This window comes from Drosophila rhopaloa, unplaced genomic scaffold (genome assembly GCF_018152115.1).
Source record: "Drosophila rhopaloa isolate 14029-0021.01 unplaced genomic scaffold, ASM1815211v1 contig_155, whole genome shotgun sequence".
Lineage (NCBI taxonomy): Eukaryota > Metazoa > Arthropoda > Insecta > Diptera > Drosophilidae > Drosophila > Drosophila rhopaloa.
Window position 1 is genome coordinate 9871311 of NW_025335034.1, and position 18603 is coordinate 9889913.

Here is an 18603-nt window from a genome sequence, read left to right on the forward strand (position 1 = left end):
ACATTACTCTTATTTTTGGTCATACTTAGACGTTTTTTCCCTTTAAGATAACTTAAGAAACAATTCGGAAAATTTATATCTACACATGTTTATTTTATTGTTCTCTTAAAACTCTTTAAGTTCTTAGAGTATTCAAAAATGTATTTGTAAAACACAGTCTTTAATGATCGAGAGCATGTAGACTATAATGTCGAACTAGTTTTGGCTGAGTACAGAGCATAAATAATTTTCGGTGTAGGTTGAGGGCTGCATGTTAATGAGTTGCCAGAATTGCCAAAAATGGTTTCCTGGGGCCATTGTCTAAATAGCTTTGTCCGCTCCTCAGGTGAACTTTCAGGTGTGTTTCTCCGATGTGTGGGCCTAATTGCAGGTGTATTTGATTTACACTAGCCATGAAATTGGCTATTTCGGCATTACCGGAGCATTCTACTTGTCCTTTTTAGCAAGCTGACACACATTCGCTCAGCCGGTTGGGATTTATGGCCCCATCGAAAATGTCTACCAGTTTCTAGTTGTTTTTTGGGGCTAGGAGGGGAAAACCGTCGGAGTGAGAAGGCATTTATTTAGTGCTGTATCCGTATCTTGTACTTTAGGCCACAGACGACTTTCCGCAAGGATTTAAGTCTGTGGCACTTGTACTATTTACACAGAAACTAGAGCACAAATGCTTAAACTTGGGTCATTTTTATTTTTACCCCAAGATATTTCCCAACTTGCTAGGGAAATTGCAGGTGTAATCTAATTCCTAAGGACTTTAACTCTGCTATTGTGCAATCAAATTGAATTTACTGGCACTTTAATTTGTTTGCCGATTGTGAGATGAGAAAAGCAAATCAAATGCATCTGCTGTGTAATTAAATTGAATATTCATTTGTACAGAATAAATCCCTGTCGCCTCACTTTTGTTGAGTTTTATTGTCTCGCCCCTTCGCCATTTTGTTCCTAGTCGTCTTCCCGGTTTGTAAACTGTTGCTTAGTCGCTTAATCCCTGGCTTATCTGTCCGAGACACAATTGACCCAACTCAAAGTGTCGCTGACAGCTTTATATTGTCGTTTTAATTTCAGCCATTTATAAACCGCAACGTTGAGCGGGCTCCTTAATTACCCGGCTGGCCACAAAAGTTGTTTACTCCGCAATGAAACCGCGCCAGACACGCGTCCATAGATAACAATGCCCGTGGGGCAGTCAACAATGCCGGGGGTTCGCCAGCAGACGCTTAATATCATAAACTTATTTATTATAATATTATTTACAAAAATATGCAAGGCAACCCTCGGGCCAGCTCGGCGTTCCTTGCTGTCACACAGCGCTTGTTCGTGAGTTCGAACCACTGAATTTATATTCCTCGGGCAGTGCCGCAGGAACTCGAATAAATTATGGGCAGTGCTGTGAGCTATTCATACAGTTATTTCACAATAGTCACAAAATTATAGATTACTGCTTTAGCTTAGAAAGCTAGAACAAAATATGAAAATAACATGCAAATCTACAGAACTTCTTTGTTTTAAACATGTTTAGAAATATTCCGAGGAGATCTTTATTACGATTATAGACTTACAGTTTTATTTTTAAACAAGAAAGGAAAGCTAACTTCGGGCGGAGCCGAAGTTGATATACCCTTGCAGAATACTCTGTAAATTATAGTCTCCAAAATTATTCATATGATGCATCTTAATACTCATAAAAAATCCCAACTTTCTAACTTTAAAAACACCAAAGTTATGGCATTTCCAATCGTTCAGTTATATGGCAGCTATAGGATATAGTCGGCCGATCCTTATGAAGTTTGGTAGGTCGGATTGTTTGGCTAAAAATAAAACCCATAGAAAATCCCAACTTCCTAACTTTACAAACACCAAAGTTAAGGCATTTCCGATCAATCAGTTATATGGCAGCTATAGGATATAGTCGGCCGATCCTTATGAAATTTGGTAGGTCGGATTGATTGGCCAAATATAAAACCCATAGAAAATACCAACTTCCTAACTTTACAAACACCAAAGTTATGGCATTTCCGATCAATCAGTTATATGGCAGCTATAGGATATAGTCGGCCGATCCTTATGAAATTTGGTAGGTCGGATTGATTGGCCAAATATAAAACCCATAGAAAATCCCAACTTCCTAACTTTACAAACACGAAAGTTATGGCATTTCCGATCAATCAGTTATATGGCAGCTATAGGATATAGTCGGCCGATCCCGGCCGTTCCGACATATATACTGCGTGCAAAGGAAAGAAGGGTGTGTGCAAAGTTTCAATTCGATAGCTTTAAAACTGAGAGACTAGTTCGCGTAGAAACAGACAGACAGACGGACAGACAGACGGACAGACGGACAGACGGACAGACGGACATGGCTATATCAACTCAGGAGGTGATCCTGATCAAGAATATATATACTTTATAGGGTCGGAGATGTCTCCTTCACTGCGTTGCACACTTTTGACCAAAATTATAATACCCTCTGCAAGGGTATAAAAAATCTGACGATCATCCATAGAAAATATCTGAATATAATAGAAAATACGATATAGCTTCGATCTTATCCAACATATTTATATGTAGTCGTCACTTAATTATACGGCTTGAGTTATGGATTCTAAATTTTATAATAAACAGTCATAATAAATATAATCGGAATAGGCAGCCAAGCCCAAGCGAGAGAGAGCATATTTAGAAAACTTATCAATAGAGATTGAAGGAATAAATAAATAGTGGCCAAAAATTCAAACTCTAAGGGTATATGAACTTCCGCTAGCCGAAGTTTTCTTATTTCTTTGTTTATACAGAATAAGTTAAAAGAAAATTTGCATTTGTTATCCTTTTATTTGAGTTTAACATTTTTACAATTTTCTTTAATTTAAATAGGTTTCCTTTAAACGACGATCAAAATAAATTTACTTTTATTCGTCTCCCGATGAGCTTAAAATTGTATAAAATGCGTAATAGAATAAATCGCGTCTTTTGCCCTTCTGCAAAAAAAAAAAAAAAAAGGTTATTCTCTTGATGCTCCTTTATGGCTATAAATATTTTCGTATTTAACTATGGCTTTAGTAGCTGACTTTCCAACACCGATTACGGAACGCTTATTGCGAGGACAATGATGTGGGCGTGGCCTTTGTGGGCGTGTGGGAGGGCGATGCAAAAGCCATAAACTTTTAAATGGCATTGTCTGCTGTTACCCCGTACGCTTTTCGCTAAATTTGCATTTCGTTTCCAGCTGCTCCCACTCGTATCCATATCCATATCCATGTATCCCCAGCGGCAGCATCTTGAACCAGTTGCTCCCGTTTTATTTGCCAAACTTCTCTCGTAAATTACTTGCTGCTGCAACTAGTGCAGATGTACGTTCCCCCCTGTTTTCAGCTTTCTTTTTTTTCGACGGCTCGGAACGTGTTGTTTACACGCTGAAACATCATAAATTACATGCGTGCTTTTTGCCACTCCTCTTGTGTGTACGCGAGCTCAAACTCAATCCTGCCAGCGATTGTTTTGGGCCATCCTCTGATGGCCACCATGTTCACGTACCTCCCCCCGCTGACCACGCCCCTTTCGGGCCGATCTGCCGCTGGCATGCATTTTGGAGAACTTTCGATTATGCAACCGACCGGAGCGCCGTTCTCAAACCCATGCCATTATGTACTTTGCATATTTCAGTGATTTTCTTTGCTGGGGAAATATGAAAATTGCTAACATTTTGAGAGGAAATTTCATTCATCGCCACTTGAGTAAATTTATAACATTTTCAGGCAGTTTAATTGTGGAGATTGCCGTACATAGTTTATATAAGCTTTAAGGTTACGTTTCCAAGTTAAAAAGTTCAAAGTTTTAGTCTCTTTGATATCATTGACGAATAGTAACAATTTTACTTAAGTATCGTTCATTTTACTGTAGTATTTCGTTTAAAAGTTTGTATTTTAACTGTATTTCGGTTGCAGCATCTAAACTGAATTTAGTGTAAAATGATTATAGTTGCAGTCGTCAGAACTGAATGATTTTACTAGAAAATGTTGTTCTTATCAATAATATGTATTTTCTTACTCCTGCCCTTTCAGAAAATATAGTTAACCCAGCCATTTTATATATTTTCCCTTTCAATGAGCACTAAGAGCTCAGCAGAATATTTAAATCACTTGTTTTACTTTTCCGTGCCTTCGACACGCAGACCACTTTTCGCACCCGCTGCTCACCAAACTCAGCCCAACTTTGGTGCTCAGTGTAGATGCTGAAGTGTAATAAAATGGTGCTTATTGCATTGTGAGCGGCATAAATATTCGCACACACGCGCCCTGAAAATCCTGCTGAGATATTTTCCCCGTTCGCCTCGCCATCATGAGTGGTCGCATTTGCCCGGCGTGTTGCAGTTATTCATAATCGTTTGTCAGCGTTGAGGCCTGTGTGTCGGTGGGTGTGGGCCTGTGGCGTTCATGTGCTCATCCACAACAAACACTCCGACACCCATACTAGCACACAAAGCGGCCGCAGTATGTGGCAAAGCAATTTCGGTAAACAGTTTTTGGGCGGAGCGGGTGGCGTATACGCAATATATTATATTATATTCCGCACTGACCAGAAATTGTTGTAAGTCCACGTGGGCGCAATAAATAATTGAAATCTGGCATATTACCAAATACTGTGAATTGTTAAATTCAACAATTACCAGGTCGACTAGTGTATTAGTGGTAAATTTTCGTACCTGAAAATTAAATACATTTGAAGGCAGTAAACTGCCTGAAATAAATAATGGAAAAATTCCGGTATTTGGTGGACAAGAGGCCAATAAAAATGTTTTCTTAATTTATAAATTTTTAAAAACCCATGCCACCACAGTCATATAGAATCGAAACATCTTGTTTGTTTTAAGAAATTCTAAAAAGAAGTGCTTACTTATAATATTTGTGGTGGGCAAGTATCATTTCAAATTTCTATGCATGATTCACATTTGAGTAGTGAGTGTTGGCTACGCTTATAATTTATATTCTTCTTTTTGTAATAAATACAATATGCATATTTCTTTTTATGTTGCCTTTGAATATTTATTAGCTTTTACCATGGCCTGGGCCTAGATAACAATATCCAGTATCCATTCCCGTCACTGCCGGGGGCATACTCCCTCAATCATTGAGGCCCTGATTGAAGGAACCGGCAGCAGTTTCCAGGGCACACACGTCCTCCAGTGCCTTGACTGCTTAGCCTGGCAGCGGGTGAACACTTAATGGGACACCCTCGTTGTATCCACGTTAAGTGGGGTTCATGAACCACACTATTCCCCGCGTCGCACTCCGATCCACCGCAGAAGTCGGGCATTAACGCCAGTTAGTGGTCCGCATCCGTGTCTATATGTGCACGGGTATTTGAGGCACGAGTTGTTTCGCTTTACTTGGTGTGTCTACAGGCATATCGCCTAGGACACACTGTGATTTGAGCCGGTGCTTTAAATATTTGAGGGTGGGCCCACTTAAAGTTAACTCAACTATATGTGCCAGGGGTATATTCAAATGTTTTACCGTCATTAAAGACCAAGCTTTACCAAGTGAATGAAAATACTGGGATAATTGTCCACTCGTTTGAATGCCATTAGGGGCACATTCTGATTCCATGTAATTCCCGCTTAATGCAATTTAAAGTCAAATTGCATTTTATTCGAAAGACCCGTCGCACTTCATTAGCAAACTCCTCAACAAATTCATTACAGCTCTGCAGCTGCCAAAAATCTAGGGCACTAGAAAACTGTGCACCCTCGGGAGGCAGACGGAGATCAGAATCAGACACAGCGGACAGAAGTACGGCGAACACCTCCGCCTGTCTCAGTCTCCTCCTCTGTCTCTGTCTGAATCTGTATCTCCGCATCCGCATCCGCATCCGACTCTGAGTCTGTTTGCGAGTGTGTGTTTCTGGCGGAGAAGTGTTTGTTTGAGTGCGGAAATATTTAAAGTGTCACATACGCTCCTCGGAAATTAAATGTGAGTGTTGCTTCACGCTCCAAAAACGAGCAGCGGAAGTCAGCAACCTACACTGTGCGACCAGGTTAGGGGAGAACGTTCTTCGTGTGGTTAGCCACAAAGAGTTAGGGCGCTAATTTCCCTTGTTCTTTATTTTAATTCATGACGTTTATTTCTTTTTCAGAACCATAAGCCTCTTTCTGATTAAGATAACTTCGGACAAGTAAGGTACAAGTTATTGTTTTCTATTCGCTGCTGAAAGTTTTAGTATCTTTGCAAGGAGATTATTATTCATTATTCAAATGATCGTAATTTTGTAAGAACAAAACAAAGCTTTTGTCTTAAAGTTATTTAAATCAATTAACTTTATAAACAACAGTTTTACCCAAGAATACTTTCTATTCTGCATTTTATTTCAGGTTATAAATATTTGATAAGAGAATTTCTCCATTTCAAATAAACGTGTGAAGCTAGAAATGAAATACCAAATTTGAACTGTACTGCCAAATTGGATCACACTTTTGTGTGTTCCCTGAATGGTCATTTCTTCGTCTCCACTCGATGTTCGCAAAGGAGGAGGGCCGTCCAAGTGGGCGTGGCACTGCAGCAAGCAAATGACGCTCATCGCTTTTGTTCACCTCTTCCACCTGCTATTTGTTTCTGGTTTTGTTGTGTGTGCTTTCCACTGCATACTTTCGAGTGTTTGTTGTGCATATTTCCGGTGGCCATTTTTTGGGGGCGTTTGTGTGTGTGCGTGGGAGTGCCAATGCCAGAGCGACTGCATGTGTATTGGTGTTTCGAGAGTTGTGCGGTTACTTTTGAGTGTGTTTGGTCGCTTTTGTGGGTCGTCTTGCGGTGCGTATAACATTGTCGTCTAAATACACACGTATATATTTAATTATATTGTTGGCGGCACTGGTCTCGTTCACGAAACTTTCGGCTGGCGTTAGTCTCGGAATTGTTCCACTTATTGTTTGTTTGTGGGGCACTTTAATCTTGTTTCCTTGCCAACAGCACCACACGTTCGGGTTATTCCATGTTTTTTATGGGATTTCCCCAATGCACATTCGTCCAACTTTTAATTAAGCATTTGTGCTGGTCTGGTGGCATTCGAAATTTGTTTGCTCGCCTTTTTGTTTGTTTTTGCATTTCGCGTGATTTCCAAATTATAAATGCAATGACACATTTTTACGGTTTTCTCAATGGACAGCTAAAAAGTTTATCCGCCCCATCTCAAACGGAATTATCATGGCTTGTATGCACTTTTAATTAAGTCGGTTGTTGGTGCGGGCTTTTCGATGAGATTATAATAATGCCACCGTGCGGAGAATAATAAGATCAAAGCTTTGAGCAGCTGCGGGAACCTTAACACATGTTCATTCCATTCCACAATCAGTTTTAAACTTTACTTTCGGAAGGAGATTTTCTCTCAATTTTTGAATACACTTTAAGCTCACATTTTATTTATTGCTTATTCGGATCGGAGACCGCCGGCATAACGCTCTAAGCGTCTGTTCAACTATATGGGATTACATAATAGAAACCCCAAATAAATATAAAGCGAAGCTGAGCTGCTTCGACTCTGATTCCGACTAGGGTTCCAATGCAAACATGTGTCTCCGACGACGGCAACAGAAACGCATGCAGCCCGAATTGTAGGTCAAAATATCTCGAAATGTTTTTCCTTAAAAATGTTTTCAACAGAAAGAGGCTCAGTGTTCAGATATACGATATGGATGAAATATTCCTCCGATTTCCACAAAAAAATCATCCATTCAAGTTGACATCAATAATTTTCAATTTAAACTACTAACATTACTGGTTAAAAGAACCCGTGTATGCGAGATTTTTGACCGCTGCTGTAAATAGGTCCTGTAAATCCAGCATGACAGCAGCAAGTACAGCAAACGAAAGGCGACTTGCGAGCCACCTTGGGCCATACACTCATGAGTGGCACCGTACTCCCCGCCGTGCGCTGACTTTCCTTGGCTCGAGGCTTCTTCGCGGGGGGTCGACTGTGCTGGTGCTGCCCGAATAGAGGTCAAAGTGCATAACTTAAGTAGCCGACAATAAAATGCATAACATGGCACACAAAATACAAGCAGACAAGCCAGGCAGCAAAGGAAAACTAAGTACACCCGTACGAAAATGTGGAAAATATGGCTCTATTTATTTGCACATTAGGCCATGCCAAGACGTTGAAAAACTCGGTGTACAGATGCCCTGGAGTGAGTGTGTGTCCTGTGGCATGTTGTACCTGCTTCAACAGCTGCTCGCAAAAGGCCAAGTGTTGTGCTTGACATGAACACAAGGCAGCCACAGAGGGATTTCTGTATATTTTCCAGACTCCGTGTCTTTCCCGCTGCGCCATAATAATTTCATGCTGGGATGGACTTAACCAGAAGCATGCCGATTTATCTAATGTGGAACAGGAGAGCAACAAATTTATTTAAGAAAAGAAGTACAGGGAACAATTTTGATAAAGGTACCTGGGCGTTGAATTATTTGTACGCGGTTTTTTAAATTTGTATATTAGCAATGACAAATCAAATTAATCACATAAAAGTATGCAGGAAAACTTTTTCTTTTAATAAGGTGAGAAAAAAAATCAAACTGCTTTTAGTTAAGTTTTTTTGGGTGGTTTGACATATAAAAAACTTTTTAAAAAGCTATTAAAGACAAGTTAAAGCATTCCCAAAAGCGCTAAGTTTTCACAGACGTTGAAAGTTTAACAGCAGTCTTACCAACCAAAATGGTTTGCTTTTGTTGTTTCTTTTTTTAATCTTGATATTATTATTATGTATCTCATTGTGTATTTCTTTAAAACCATATAATAAAAAACGGACAAATAAAGGCACTCAATCACAATACTTTTTCATAATCGTAAGGCATGCAAAATCATGCGAAAGCATTTCTTGAATATGTATATTTAAAAGTAATTAATACATTGAATGTTTGGGAAAGCTTTTTGATTACTTTTATTACAGCAACTTAAAAGATTTCCTTTTTATTTTTTAATAAAGCTGTGTAGATGAGTTATTTTAATGCGGTATACTTTTGTTACGGAATAACTTTACCCTTAAGTAACAGGTAAAAGTGACCAAAGAATTGCTCAATAGAAACGATTTCGGCGATTACATTTAATGGTTGTGGGCTAGCAGTGCAAATCTCGCACAAAAATCAATTACAATCAGAGAAACTTTTTTTTTTGTTTATTCACGATTTTTGGCATTAGTCTCTCATTGTTGACTGGGAGTGTCCCACTGGGAGTGCTCCACACAAAAGGCAACCGCGTAATTAAGCTTAACGTACCGAGAGTAAATACACAAAACGGGTAACACACGCACACCCATGGCCACAGCCACAGTGAGCACCAAATGTTAACAATGCACATTACGCATACGCCACGCTGCGATGATGTTCCGCTTGTTTCGTGCCGCACACTTACGGTCTCCCTCCCACTCTTTGCAGATACCAGGACATGTACAACAATCCGATTAAGGCCACTAATTTGGAGCATCGTGACGTGGTCCTGGACATACTGTCCGATGCCCGAGTTGTGGGTCCGCTGCTGCAGACGGGGATGTTCCACGCGGATGTCAATCGGCGCAATTATATGTACGTATTCGGCCATAACAGCGCGACGGGACCGTATGCCCACGTAAGTATTAGCCCTCCTCAATGCCCGAATGGCGATTCCAATTACATACTCTACAGCGCATTTAAATTAAACGCTCGCGGTGCGGACCGAATGAACCCAGCATGAGTTGGCATCTAATGAGTTTCCATAATGTACTCGATCCCTCCCTTTCCGCTCCCGGATTGTCCATCCAATAATGGAACAATAACGCTGAAAAGTTTGTGGCACTGGGCTGTTAAGTTCACTTCATCCATGGCTGACGGTGCTTGTTTTTGGCTTTTTGGCCAAAACAATTCGCGAGTTTGCAGCTGCCATTGGGAAATGATCGCTCTGAAGACATTGAACCCCGTAGCAACAGAAATTGCTAAATATCTACACAGAGAAAAGAATAGAGCAATGTACCACGGAATATGTCTATTTTACAAAATTAGGATGAAAAGTAAAAGCATGTCTTCACTGATAAATAAGAAATTTCGGTTTAATTTTTTCTGGTGCAGCTGAAAATGGAGAGAAGTCAAAACAAAAACATCGCCAGACAAGTTTAGCTAGTGCCCTTTCGCTAAGCAGACGGCATCCGTTTGACTTAGGGTTCATTTGTGTCCGAGGAGGGGTCACTTTCAAGGGGCGGAGAAGGATTTTGGCTTTGGTTATGGCTATCTTTGTCCTCGTTCCTCCGACTTGGTTAGGTTGCCGGTTTTTATGGCTTTGTCATGCTTATGGATTTGTTACTGATTGCCTCGCAGAGATAGCTTTGTGTTGTCTGAAGCTGTCTTGGCCTCGGACCTCCGCTACTCTACTGTCAAATGGGCATATTGATTTGTAATTAAGATGATTGGATTGATAAGCAAATATAAAGTTCTGGACGCTTGGAATGGGTAAGTTTCCGAGGGAATCCTTTCATCTTCTCGCTGTTTTCCCCTCGGTTAGGGTCCTTAGAGCTTCGCCTATGCCTTTGCGGGAAATTTAAGAAAACCATTGGCAAAACAGACATTGCTTAGCAGACGGAGACAAAACTTCCACAAACAACCCATTCAGAAATAATGAATTTGAAAACAACTCAAACAGGGATCCAAAACAAAAGAGACACTTCCTCCGCCACGCGGAAAGTTGTTATTTCATATTATGTTTTTGGCAACTTCTAGCCTTGCGCTAAGCGAATTTTTATGGCCACAGTTGCGGGGCAGTTGGCCATAAAACAAACTGCAACTGCAAATAGATGAACCGCTCGGGATCATGGCCTTTTGGATGCGACAACAGCTTGTGGCAAGCGGGGTACAGCAACTTGTTAAAAGCCCGCAATTAAAGTATGAAAATGAGTCTGATAAATTGCCAGCGGTTGCCATCGACTGAAAGTAGCCAAATCACACAAAAGAACATGTTTATGCCGCCTGATATATGGCCGGGTTCAGCACCCAGCCATCGCATTAGTTGCGAATAAATTGCGAAAATAAAATTCAGTTAAATATTTCATGCTGCTCGTGAGGCCTTAAACATGAAAAGCGGATCCCAAGGATATTCCGGCGTGCCTACAAATTATCGCTGGCTGTCGCCAACGCAACCTACTCGTTTTCTGTGTATTTTGGGGTGTATCGTTGGCGGCCCTGGCAGGCAAACAGTCAGACAACTTAAGGCCCACACAATCGCAGACCATTCCGGCTCTTATTTTATTTATACCAACCAACATCTTGCTGTTGCCGCACTCTCCGTTTCTCAGGGCCGAAGCCAAGAAAACTCGACTGAATGCGAATGAATTTGTGCATAAACTGCGCTTCTGCACTCCATCTCAAGCGTCAGCCACTCACTGACTTGGACCACGCCCACTCAGCAGACTGCCCCGCCTCCGCCCCCACCCCCCAGCTGCTTTGACTATCTGCCTTGGGCCGCGGGCTTATTGTGAAACTTTTTGGCACATGTCTTGCCTGTTTGCCTCAGCCTCAAAACGGGCCAAAAGAGACTACTTACGTACTTGGCTTTAAGAGTCCGGCCATTCCACTGAGATGGAAATGCGCCTCAGGACGATTGTTCAAAATAGCGAAAATTATTCCAAGCATAGATAATTCAAGCAAAATGGGGACCGAGCTTAAAGTATGGCTTAATTGATTTAATCCCAGAAATATGGCAGAACTACTTTACAATGCCAATGAGAACCAAGTAAAAAAAGCGTCAAATTAATTTGAAACGAAAAATATATCTGTAAATTTCAGAATTTCAAACTAATCCCTTCAAAGGTTTACCTTTAAATAACAGAAAACCAAAGTTTATTGCTGGAAATATCATCCCTAAAATGGGCCCACGACTTGATTTCTACGGAGCTTTGGCTCCAAGCGTTGTTAAATTCTTAAACATCAAGTACTTTTCTAAGAACAGATAATTCAGGCCAAATGAGAACTGTGCGTAAAGAACGGCCTAATTGAATTCAATTCCGAAGACAAAACAAAAATAAACAACATGGGAATTGGAAAAAAATGGGGCTTTGGAGATTTTTCTATTCTCCTTTTCTAATTTCCCAAGCTGAGCAATAAACTCAGCGAGGCGAAAACTTTGGCAAAACAAGTTCCAATTTATTTAGGCATAATCGAGGGAAAAGAGATGAAAACGACTTCGGCTTGAGGACAGTTTAATAAGTTTTCCATATTAAATTTAGCATTTTCCCCAGTGCTCACGCGCACACAGACCCACATAGACAAACGTCATTATCATCGCATTCAAACGCGGTCAGCATCCCAAGAATCTCCGCAAAAGCCGCACAAATAAAAAACATTTGAAGTATGTCCCGTCTGGTCGCTTTCTTTTTCATGGCCAAAGTTTTTTCGTCGACTATTTGGGCATTTGGCCCACCTCCCACTTTCTCCTTCTGATAAGAATGCGAAATGGTTGAGGAAGGAAAAGAAATTTATGAAAATAAAATAAATATGACTGTAACTAAAGTTTTTATTTTGGTGCGTGGTTGAAAGTTTCCGACCGAAGTCCGCAAAAAGGTTTTTGCATCTCGAGTGTTTGGCAAGTACTGAAAAACGTGGCCAATGTATAGCGTATTTTTTGGGCAAAATGTTGTGTGGGGAAATATTTAATTACCGACACACAAAAATACCAAATTAAATAGACCTGGCCCGCCCCAACTCTTGTATAATCCAATAAAATTATAAAAAGATGAGAGCAAATTGTGCGGCAAGGAATTTTCATCCCCTCGGCAATTCACGCCAACAATATTGCCTCAGGTTTCGAATCCTTAGTCCCACCGTAAAGCGTTTTGCCTAAGCCAATTCGGGGAAAATATTTTTGGAAATTTTACACGCTGCGAGTGCCATTAACTCCATTAGGTTTATTACGACAAATGGCGCTAAGTCAAATTGTTGCTTCCGTTGCCGTGGGCACAAAGAGCCAGTTTAAGAGTGGGCAAACGCAGAAGCATAAATTACGAAAGTTACGCATTTATTCCAAATTGAATTTCCGCCTCCGCTCCGGTAATTTTTTATTTCGCAACTTTAAAGCAAGAATCGTTGGCCAATAAAGATAATTTGTTACAGGAAGTGCCCACGTTTCGGCCAATGGAATAAATACATAAATTATTTCGGCCAATTTATGAACAAGCTTTAATTATGCATTCGTATCGCGGACTAATTCTGATTGAACAGAATTTAAGCGAAAGTGTTTAATTAAAATGGTTAGGTTTTATGTCAACATTTGCAGTAAAATGTGTGTTATTGGACAATTTACATTTTTCACTTGAACAAATATTAGAAAAATATTTGCCGCCAGCAAGCACTCCATTTGATTGATATGACAATATTCCGCTGTCCTTATTCCTGGAATGTCAACAAAATTTCAACCGTTAAAATAAACATACGCCAGTCTGCCGCATCAATTTCAATCGTAAAAAACCTTTAAGATTCGCTTTGATTTTGTTATAGGGCCATTGAACCGTATTCATCACAGAACGCTCAACAAAAAGCTTAGGCTAAGCCTTGCCATCGAGAAGCGAAATTGAATTTCTTTTACCCGTTTCATCAAATTCTCACCCAGTTGCAACAAGAAAATCAAAAGCGAAATTCATCATTCATAAATGCCATAAAAGATTTCAGCGGCGCAGAGGACATCGTACAAAGACCAAAAGAACAGTCAGCAGCTCCGGGACAGTGCCATTTTGATGTGCTCAGACAGAAATGCTTTGTGACTTTGTTACATTTTTCATGGCAACAATAAAAACTTGGCTTTATTACCTACTTACATTCAGCGACTCCCTCTGGCGGTCCCATTTTCGTCCTCGATTTCCATCGCACGCTTTTGGCATGTCTTCGGCTAGCTAAATATTTATGCAGGCCGTCTAAGAAGATTGATGCCGGTTGGTCACAATGGCCAAAAAGAGCCGTTAAAATACTGCTGAAAACATTTCACACCCGATCTCCGCCTCACCGAGCTCCAACCGCATTAAATTTTGCCCGGAGGTACATAAACTTTGTGACGAAGGTTGAAAACATTAGGAAGTTTAAACCACAAATCAGAGATTCCAATAAAATATGGAAGGCCGATTCCAATAAAATATGTGATTTTACATTGTATTCGAAATGTTTGCTTATTAGAAAATTAAAATTCATTGTTATTAAAAAAGTAGACTGAAATATTTACTTTACTTAGTTTTAGATGCTTTAGATACTGAAAATGTTTATTCCTTAAATATAATTGATATATTGGTTCATTCTGAATGTGTCCTAGCTTGTCTTATCATCTAATACCCAACCGATATGCCCCAAACTATTTAATATAACTCGAATTTAATGGAATCCCGATCCTGAAGCTCGCATTTATCTGCATTTTTTTTATTAAATAGTCCGCGTTTAAGAGTATTCCCTTACCGGCTTGATTTACTGACACTGCTGCACTGTGATATATGTATACTTCACTTACAGTTACCGCATAGCATTATGGGCGAGGAATTGGCGTTCGTCTTCGGGGCTCCTTTGGCTCCCGCAGGTCCTTTTCCCAGCGGCAACTACACGGTGCAGGAAAAGCTGCTATCCGAGGCGGTAATGGCATATTGGACGAATTTCGTAAAGACCGGGTGAGTACTGGCTGCCGGACTTGCAGGCCAAAAAGCGGATGTGGAAAGTGCATTTGGAGAAAGTTAGCAGAGAGTTGTTGGATTTCGAAAGTGGGGGACGAGACAGCGGGGGGTCATCAACATCAACACGAAGAGTCACAGTTCTGCATGCAAATGCGGATGCGGATGCGGATGCGGATGCAGTGTGGGATATTCATGAGTTCTGGAATGGTTACGACTGGTGGCTTTGGTTTGGCATTGGCTTTGCCTTCGACTGCGGCACGTTTTGCAATCTGCAACGCTTGGACAGCGAAATGAATAGAATTTTTACTGCCGCTTTTATTATTATTCCACAGCAGCCGGATCGGGTGGCGGCACATGCAAATATTATTAGTTGAAGTGGCCACCGCTCTGGGATAAAAGTACAGGCCGAACAAAAAATGGAAATGGGTTCGGCAATCAAAACTGAAATCAGAGATCGTTAGCAGGACGTTTTGGCATTCGGCTGCCAGAGAGTGTGGTTATTGGCCATAACCATGTCATTTAAATGAGCAAATGAATGGCCGGATTATGTCGATAAAATGAGATTTTTTTCTGGGCCAGCGGGGGCATGAATGTGAAATAGACGATAGCACATCCGTTGCCACAAATTCTTATCGGTTGCCTTGATGTTTTTGCAGCAACCCGAAAGCACCATGGAAGGGTACCTTCCTCAACTCACATGCCCTCGAGTGGGATCGCTACGATCTGGACTGGCCGGAGTTTAATAGGAGGGCTCAGGCATACCTTAACATTGGTGAGTATTTGACATTTAGTACCCATAATCTTCAATACCCTGAAGAGCAATTACTTATTAATTTTTCTTTACTGCGAGCCCTTGATTATTTGTTCCCCTTTTTTTATGCAGGTATTCCGCCGACGGTGGGCTACAAGTACCGTCAGATTTACATGAATTTCTGGAACAAAGAGCTGCCCGACGAGCTGAACCAGATTGCGGCCATCCAGGAGCAGCTGCACGGCCCCGGTCAGGAGGTGATTACGGGCCACATGAGCAAGTACGGGCCCAGGGACCACGGAGCGGAGGACCCGGTGCGGACGCTGAAGCTGCTTCTCCAGGAGCCCAGTCTCGCAGGCCCGACTCAGAGTGGCGAGTCCACGGAGGCGGCGGCGGAGAACATGTACAATGCCCCGCCCACTTTCGGACATGTCCACAAGGTGCAGGGAGGGAGTGACTTCGAGGACTCGGTGACCTCCACAAATCCACTGGAGAGCGGAGAGGCTCGGCAGCAGTCGCCGCCCGAGACGGTGGCCAAATCGGAGGCCACGACGCAGCTCCTGATCGCCCTAATAACCATAATTATAGTTCTCAATCTGTTGATTTACGGAACCTTCCTCTTGCGTCAGCGCCGCCGAAGGGCTAAGGCCCTGCCCTTCCCCGCTCCCAAGTTGGGCGGAACCATCCTCAGCTACGATGGGGCCAACGATGAGGAGCTGAAGAGGTGCAGCAAGTCCCGCGACGGAGACGACAGCTTTGTCCTGGAAATGAGCAGGAAGTCAAACACCTACGAGGCCATCAAGACGGGTCAGAGGTCACTCAGCTGCTCCACGGTGGACACCCACACCAAGGTCTGCGAGTGGATGTCCGGCCAGGAGGCCCCGAAGTCGGGTAGCTTCAACACGGCCACGCCCCCTCCCCAGCCCCTGTTTTCCGATGGCCGGCTGATCATTTGCCAGGATATAGAGGTGGCCGATGCGGCGTTGCTCATCCCGCAGCACATGCACGAGCCGCAGCACTACGAGATGTTGTTGCAGAGGCAGCACTCGGCACTCACCGAACCCAGTGACGACATCCTCCAGCAGCAGCATCCGCTGAGGGAGCACCCGCACCCCCACTCCGATCCGGTGGACATGATCCTGGCGGCCGACGAGCAGGTCACCAGCTTCGTCCATGCCGACGACGTGGACATCAACGTGACGAGCAGGGACGATTCGGACGGCCTGGCGGTCATTCCGCTAACAGCCGCCCAGCAGCTAGCGCTTCTGCGGCAGCGCAACTGTCCCAAGGTCCTGCCCACGGAACAGGACTTGGCTGGCAGCAGCTACAAGCGCAACTCCCTGCCGCCGCAGAACTTCAACGCCCCTCTGCCGCCGCCGAGAACCATTAGCAACACTTTGGGCAGGAGGCGGAGGGACAGCAGCAATGTGACCACCTCCCCCCTGCAGGTGGCCAGGGACTGTGGGGCCGAGGACGAGGACCTGAAGGAGCCCCAAATCTCTCAGAACACTCTCATCGTGGGACCCATTGTGCCCAAGTCGCCGGCCTCCAGTCTGAAACGAGCCAAGAGAATGCAGGAGGCGGCAGCGATGACGGCGCTCAGCGGATCCTTTCAGTCCTTCGAGTCGGTGCCCCCGGCCCACGAGACCACGCCCCCTCAGGGCGAGCGGACCGAGTGCATTTACGCAATCAAGGCCAGTCCTGCAAGTTGCAGCTGGGCCGCGCCCAACGGCGATTTGTACGCGCAGCCCATGAAGTCGCCCTCGAGGACCTCCCTCATCCCCAGACCCACCAAGCAGGCCGATTCCCTTCCGGGAGGAGCAGCTGGGGAGCCTCCTGGAGCAACAGCACCGGCCGCAGCAAGCCGCATACCTCAATTGCAACGGCAGGCTTCCGGCAAGGATTTGCAGACAGCAATGGCAACGGGTACGGCCACGGCAACGGAAAGCACCGCAAATCCCCTGGGATGCCAGCAGCGAACCGACTCCACAATATCATCGGGTTCGTCGGCATCCCAGGCCTCGACCACCGACTCGTCCTCCTCCTCGTCGACTGGAACCGTACGCACCGAGCTGCTGCAGTTCCAGCCGCCGCCCGGCAGAAGTATTACGACCAATATATAGAAACACCAGGGAGCGGCTGCCAAGAAGTCCTTCAGGACCTCCCGCCGAGCCCGCAATGCGGCGACAGACAGCTGCCTGCCAAGTCGCCAACAATCGTTGTCGGCATCCCATCTCGCTGGTTTCCTCTGGCCCGGAATTTTATGGGGCCTGCGTAAATTTAATAATACATTTTGGTGTAAAGTTTATCTTTGACTTGGCGGCATTGCTCGTGGTTAGAACTCCGACTGTGGCCTTCTAGCTTTTCTGCAGAGTTTCCAGGAAACTTTCTGCCGGCGTAAATTAGTTAGGAAAATTGCAGTGGAGGTTTCCCTAGAGATTACAGCGAAGGTTCGCCATATCAATATAAGCAGCGATTCCCGTAAAGAAAACTAATTTTCTTGAGAATATTACCGCTTTAACGAGTTGCTTGTAACTATTTACAAAACACATTAAGTAGTTTGATGTCCATTTTCCTAAACTTTTATCAACTTAGATACCAATATAATCGATTGGTCATTTTGAAAAATATATTTTGTTAATTTAAGCTCAGTTAAGCATATTAGTTTGTACATAAAACGAAAGGAGAATGTATACATAAATTAATGTTTTGTCTTGGCAAAATAAATAATTCTTAAGGTGAAGGCAAAATTTTGAAAATATCTAAATTTAGAAGTAAATATAAAATGGGTTTCACCAATAGTTTCAGCTGCTTTTTATGTTATGCAAAGTATGCCAATATTAGCAACAGTATTTACAAATATCGCTAGATGAATATTAATAGTTTTAAACAAAAGCTAAATATTTTGAGGATGTCAGTTTATCGTTACTGATAATTAAATCCAAAGAAAACAGGGACAAACAAAACGGTTTTTGAATTGTACTGAAATCCGAATGTCAAGTATTATAAGATAAATAATTAAGTCCTTTATATTTAATGTTAGTTTAACCATATGCTTACATAAACACATAAACACTTACTCAAAAATATAGTGGAATAAAAAAATCACACGATAAAAGCATTTTGTATGTGGCTGATTTAACATTTATTCCCATGACAACCGACAGATGAAATTGCTTCAGCAGAAATTGCCAATAAGAATGCC

General features: G+C 42.6%; 1 protein-coding gene across 5 annotated transcripts in view; it reads left to right on the forward strand.

Annotated features, from left to right (window-relative positions):
- Positions 1 to 18503, forward strand: part of LOC108053091 (neuroligin-3) — a 45295-nt gene extending 26792 nt beyond the window's left edge. For all 5 annotated transcript variants that reach the window (XM_017135668.2, XM_017135669.2, XM_017135671.2 and 2 more), the window contains 4 exons: positions 9417 to 9606; positions 14493 to 14644; positions 15304 to 15419; positions 15531 to 18503. In XM_017135668.2, the coding sequence (XP_016991157.2) occupies positions 9417 to 9606; positions 14493 to 14644; positions 15304 to 15419; positions 15531 to 17521 (2449 nt within the window). In that variant the 3' untranslated portion in view covers positions 17522 to 18503. The remainder of the gene's footprint in view (positions 1 to 9416; positions 9607 to 14492; positions 14645 to 15303; positions 15420 to 15530) is intronic.
- The last annotated feature ends 100 nt before the right edge of the window (positions 18504 to 18603 follow it).